The 5778-nt window shown below is 45.6% G+C and overlaps 1 protein-coding gene across 2 annotated transcripts; it reads left to right on the forward strand.

Moving 5' to 3' along the window:
* Positions 1-1292: 1292 nt before the first annotated feature.
* Positions 1293-5052, forward strand: LOC123068757 (uncharacterized). Of its 2 annotated transcripts, none has more exons than XM_044491403.1 (10): positions 1293-1536; positions 1618-1738; positions 2059-2413; positions 2553-2586; positions 2805-3008; positions 3263-3352; positions 3740-3805; positions 3887-3978; positions 4069-4116; positions 4601-5052. In XM_044491403.1, exons 3-10 carry the CDS (start codon positions 2073-2075, stop codon positions 4716-4718), a joined length of 993 nt encoding a protein of 330 aa, XP_044347338.1. In that variant the 5' UTR covers positions 1293-1536; positions 1618-1738; positions 2059-2072; the 3' UTR covers positions 4719-5052. The 2 variants fall into 2 exon arrangements, with proteins under 2 accessions (XP_044347338.1, XP_044347339.1); XM_044491404.1 differs by having other exon boundaries at positions 1313-1504.
* Positions 5053-5778: the final 726 nt, after the last annotated feature.

Genomic DNA, 5778 nt, shown 5'->3' on the forward strand with positions numbered 1-5778 from the left:
CCTGTTTTGGAGTTCTTCTTCTGCTTCTTCTTCGATCAGGGGATAGGTTCCAGTTCGGTAGCCTGGGCTAGCAGGGTGGATGTCGTTTGAGTTTCTGTTTGTGTTTCATCCATAGTCGGATGGTGCTCTTATGTAAGATGATGTTGTATTCGTGTGACATTGTATGCCTTTTGTATGTATCCCCATCTATTATGTAATGTTGACGTAATGATATCCACCTTGCAAAAGCGTTTCAATATGCGGTTCTATCCTTGGTGGGACCTTCGAGTCTCTTTAGGATAGTATCGCATATTGGGCGTGACAATTATGCAGGATGAAGATGTATGAAATGAAAAAATGTGGATGCTATGGCATTGGGTTAATTGACCCAAATACCATTAATGAAGAAACATGGACATATGCATGGTATAAAGACGATGTAGAGAAAAACATGCTAGAGTTCTTGAAGCGCCTCAATATCAATGAAGATATACTACTTCCTTACAACTTCCGGTGAGTGACACTGTCTTGTACTACAAATTCTGTTTTTGCTTACTAGTTAGCTAGATGTTAATAATTAAGTGTATAGGGTTTAGGGTAGTTGATGAGTGTTATGCACATGCCCGCTTAGTTAAGACATGCAAGCGTGTGTGCATGCAGTTACCATTGGATCTTGTTAATCATTAAGTTGACGAAGGAACAGTTGAAGTACTGGACTCACTATTTAAAAAACAAAGTGACTACTCAATCTTGAAGGGGATAGTCGACAGGTAATTTCAATCATTATTAACTATATGTCGGCATCTTTAGTTCGTCATTTCCTGATATCAACTATTTAATAACTCATTTATTTATTTTCTTTGCCGGCGGGCAGGGCTTGAGCAAAGTTCAGGAAAGAGGTTCCAGACGAATGAAAAGAAAAGCTGTATTGATTTCGATCCAAAATATAATTAGTGAAGCAGTACTAGCTAGCTACCATCTCAGCAACAGAGGGCAAGTGTCTGACAATGAACCATCTTTGGAATGAAAGAAACGCAATTGATTTTTTGTCAAGTGCCAATTGGACACTCCCAAATTCGCCTCTTCCTCGGTGAAACTTGTTTAGACGCAGACCTCGTGGACGTTAGCGATTTGTGTGTTACGTGCAGACACTGTTCGGCTATTTGCGACTGCCCCGGGTGGCAAAGACAAAACGGTACAAGCAAACGACTCCTGCCGACGAGTCACCCACGCCAAGTCGGAGGGAGAAGCGGAGATGTCTTCGGGTCCACCACGTCACCCGCCCACATCGCCACCACCGTGGAGCACCCTGGAATCAGACACCGGATACGTGGCTCCCCACGGCCGGCCTCCCTCTTTGTTCACTCCCCCCACACACCCACGGCCGCCGACTTCTGTCTGTGGCCGCGAGCGAAGTGAGACTGGTAGACGGGACACCAGTCCACGACTCCCGGGCCCCGACGCTTCCGGAGATCCCTCCTTCCGCGGCGCCGGCGACCTGAGAGGGAGGGAGACCGGAGCACGGGTAAAGATCGACCCAAGCCCCGTCCTGATTCAGTACGCGCCCCCCCCTGGTCCTGTCCCCAGCATTTATGATTCTCGCTGTACTGATGCGCACGCGTTTCTCCGATCTGACAGCGGCAATCGGGCAGAGCTGGAGAGATAGGGAGGCGGGAGCTTGGAGAAGGCGGAGTGAACTGCTCTTCTTCTCGTCGGGGAGGAGGCGCCCCCTGCGTGCGGTTCTACTGACGGATCACTGGTAATTAGCTCTGCTCTGCCCCCCTCTCTCTGTCTCCCCCCTGCGCGCGAGGCTTCTTGATGCCCGCTGTTTATTGTTCTTGTGTTCTACTTCTGCGTGGGCGTGGACTGGATCACGGAATCATGGCGCAGAGCTTGCGTCTTTGCCTTTTCCGTGGGGGCACCACCTGATTCCATTCCCCTTGTTCTTTCACTGTTCGGCAAATATCTCCCCCTGTCGGCATGGAACAGGGGAAAATGCCTTTTCTCTTGGTCACATCCACAAGTATGGTATTAGTATCGAATTTTATAGAAAAAAGCCTGACGTTAATTTGGTCGCAGCATTGCAATCAGCCATGGTCATGGACACCACTGATCCGGGCTACTGGCTCAACTGGAGGTTCCTGCTCTGCGCGACCTGGGTCTACTCCTGTATGGCCCTGGCCTGCTACTTGATCTGGAAGTACGAGGGCCCCAGTTCGCCGGCCGGCAATGACGAGGGGGGCGACAGAGAGGAGGCGCGGCCCAAGGTCGGACCCGGAGTTGTGTATCTTGAGGACTGCTGGAAGCCGTGCCTTGAGGAGATCCATCCCGCTTGGCTGCTGGCTTTTCGCCTTGTGTCGTTCTTGTTTATGGCTTCAGTGCTTGTCTCTGATGTTATTGTCGATGGATGGAGCGTCTTCCTTTACTACACTCAGTAAGCTACTTCATCCTTCCTCGTACTACTGCCTGTGAAGTTTTGCTAACAACAACGGAAAGATAGCGCGAAGTGTCCATTTCGTACCAAGTAATATTCAGAAAATTATTTGATTTTGTTTGTTCTCTACATTTGACAGGTGGACCTTCTTGCTTGTCACCTTGTATTTTGGGGTATGTTGTTTGCTACGGTAAACTCATTGTGACCACTTATTCTTACCTACACATGAGAATGACAACAACATGTTCTGCCAGAATTTGAACAAATGATCAATATAAAATATTTTTTGATTGTATAGCATGCAATTTGTTGTATCTGCATGCTTGCTCATTGCCTATTTTGCTGGCACTCACTAGGTGATACCTCTAACGTGCACCTTCTTCATCTTTAGCTTGGTTCGGTGCTTTCGTTCTATGGATGTTATCAGTACGCTTGCAAGATGGATAAATCTGTTGGAGATCATGGCTCTTATATCATTGCTCCAACGGGGGAAAGTACATACGACGATTCCATCAAAAGTTCTTGTTTCAATAAAACACATGATGGCCGGGAAATTGCAGGATTTTGGGGTTATCTGTTCCAGATTATGTTTCAGGTAATTTGTCATATATATTTAAGTACAAAGTGCACATGATTTTCTGAGTTTTAACTGCTGAACAGTAGGTGTGTTGTGATTGATGAAAAAAAATTACATAATCTGAAAGTGTAATTGATTGACATGTAATTCTTTTACATTATTATAGCTATTCTTTAACTGAAAGCATTATGAACTGTGGCTGGCCGATGAATGGTGATGATTACGGATTTGGTGTTTGTTGCCTGCCCCGATTTTGATATGCCTGTTTTCAGACAAATGCAGGTGCTGTGATGCTTACGGATATGGTGTTTTGGTTCATTCTCTACCCTTTTCTTGCCCGGAATCAATATCAAATGAATTTTGTGAGTTTTCGATCACAGATTTTACAAACCTTGTTCTCCGAGACCTTTTAAGTTATTTGTTAATCCAAAGAAATGGGAAGAATTGTTGCCACTTTTTTTATAATCAATACTATGATTTGTATCATTTACTTTATTATTGTATTTTTTACTCTAAATTTGCTCTAAGACCATAATACATAAGTCTAAATAGGACTCCTCTAGTTACATCCTGGTTATTGAGCTAGTCCATATGATTGTGTATGGCTTTGGGTTGTGGGTTCTGCAAATTGTGATATTTTGTTGGTGGTTTGGAGCTGTGCTAATGAATGGCTGAGTGTCTCACACATCCTTTGGTGAACATATTCTTTGCTGCATGTCTTACTACTGTTTTGTGATTGCATACTGCAGTTGCTGATTGGAACACATTCACTCAATGCTCTCTTCATAATTGGTGATACTGCTTTGAATAGCCTGGTAAATGTCGTGTGCCAGAATATATTGATCCATACCACAATCTTCTGATCTTTATATTGATCGTTTAATCTAAAATTGCAGCGTTTTCCATGGTTTAGAATATCATACTTCATGCTCTGGACAGGCCTTTTTGTCAGTGTTCAGTGGATCATCCATGCTAATGTGTCGATTTGGTAATACTTTTACTTACATCTCCCTTTATTATATTGAATCTTAATCGTGGAAAAGAATATTCTTGTGTTTATGTTATACTATTTTTCCAGGTGGCCTTACCCATTCCTAGACTTGACATACCCTCGCGCACCTGTCTGGTAAGCTCTGCTTGACGAAAGAAGTACTTTTGTAGTGCTATTCTTCCATGTGCAGCTGCTTCATTAATGAATTGGCACCGTTGTATACAATCTAGACGTTTGATGAACGTAAAACCGTCTGATAGGCTGGGCATGGCACATACGTAGCAGGCATAAGTCAAGAATGAACTCATATTGACCGCAGTTGATAGATTTCCTTACTAGTTTGTCTTAGACATCAATCCAGACTATGGTTGTTTCTTGGGGATACATTTTGGGGTCAAACATTTGTGAATAGATGATCAAGAAGAGTAGTCAACAGAATTCTGAAAAGCTTCATAATCTGATTACTGTTTCAGCTTCTTGCATAAATTTTGGTTAAATTGGTTCGGAATCTTTTTGAGACACTTGATTATAAGTGATTTTTAACATAAATCTCCATTACTGTTTGAACTTGTAACCTCGATGCCTTAAACTGTGATCTTAAAAAAGTGTACTCATGCAGGTACTTGGTGGTGGCATTGCTTCACTTCCCTTGTTATGGTCTCTTCGCCCTAGTCCTGAGGATCAAGAGGTCTCTCCTGGAAAGCTGGTTCCCGCATAGTTACACATACGTGAAGTAGACAAGAAGATACACATATACTGGCACAATTTATTCCCATTTTCCCCTTGTCCTGAAAACCACATGGAGCTTCTGCTACTACACAATCAGCCGCATTCTTCGGAGCCAGGTGCTTGTAATTCCTTGTACTTGAAAGCACGGGCTCTTTACGAGGTTCTTTACTCAAAAGTGGATGTGTGAATTGCCACGACTTATGTGCACCAAAATTTTGGGATGCGTAGCTTCTTTGAAGTTTGAAGCAGGCGTTCTTTCCAGTGGGGAATTTTGTGCAATCTGAATATGATATGTGACACCCCACCATTTGATAGCTGCTTTAGTTGCATTTCTTTTCCTGACCTGCTATTTGCCTAGCCAGCACATCCATGAATTTTGGAATATTTACAGAGAAGGGGAAGGTGGGGGGTAAAAGCTTTGCAGCCTATCGACACAACAGAGAGCAACGCTGGTGCAATCAAACAGCATCGGTCAGCTGTGATCAAACCACAACACTGACACAATCCAAAGGCTTCGAGACTGCATAACGCCACGACACAGGTGGTGTCGTGGGACTCATTTGTACTTTTGAAGGGTCACGCGAGGCTGAGGCAACGCCACGGCACCTGTGTGCCACCAGTGTAGTTGGGGGGGGGGGGGGGGGGGGGGCATCTCAGCTATGCCGTCACCACCATCAACATAATTTTTTCCCAAGGATTTCACCCAGACACGATCGCATCACCTAAAAATCTAGCGACCCAGCACACGTCCGGCCACCGCACGCAGGCCCCGAGAGGGGAGAGGAGCACCCCCATTGCACCACGAGAAGAGAATATCTTGGCCTTGGCCTCGGTTGGCAAGGCAAGGAGGTGGCAATGGCGACATTTCTGCCGCTCCAGCGGCGGCTCATTCGGCATGCGTCGCCAGGTGACACAGCGTGACTTGCGGGAGCTGCTGAGCCTGGTCCTCTCCCGTGTGCACTCGCACGCCAACCGCACCCGTCTTCGCACCGTATGTCGTCAGTGGCGCCTACGGCCGCCCCCGGGATCCTCCTCACCCTCCCTGACGGTGCAACCCACCGCCGTCCC

The sequence above is a fragment of the Triticum aestivum genome, chromosome 3B, assembly GCF_018294505.1.
Source record: "Triticum aestivum cultivar Chinese Spring chromosome 3B, IWGSC CS RefSeq v2.1, whole genome shotgun sequence".
In the NCBI taxonomy this organism is placed as follows: Eukaryota; Viridiplantae; Streptophyta; class Magnoliopsida; order Poales; family Poaceae; genus Triticum; species Triticum aestivum.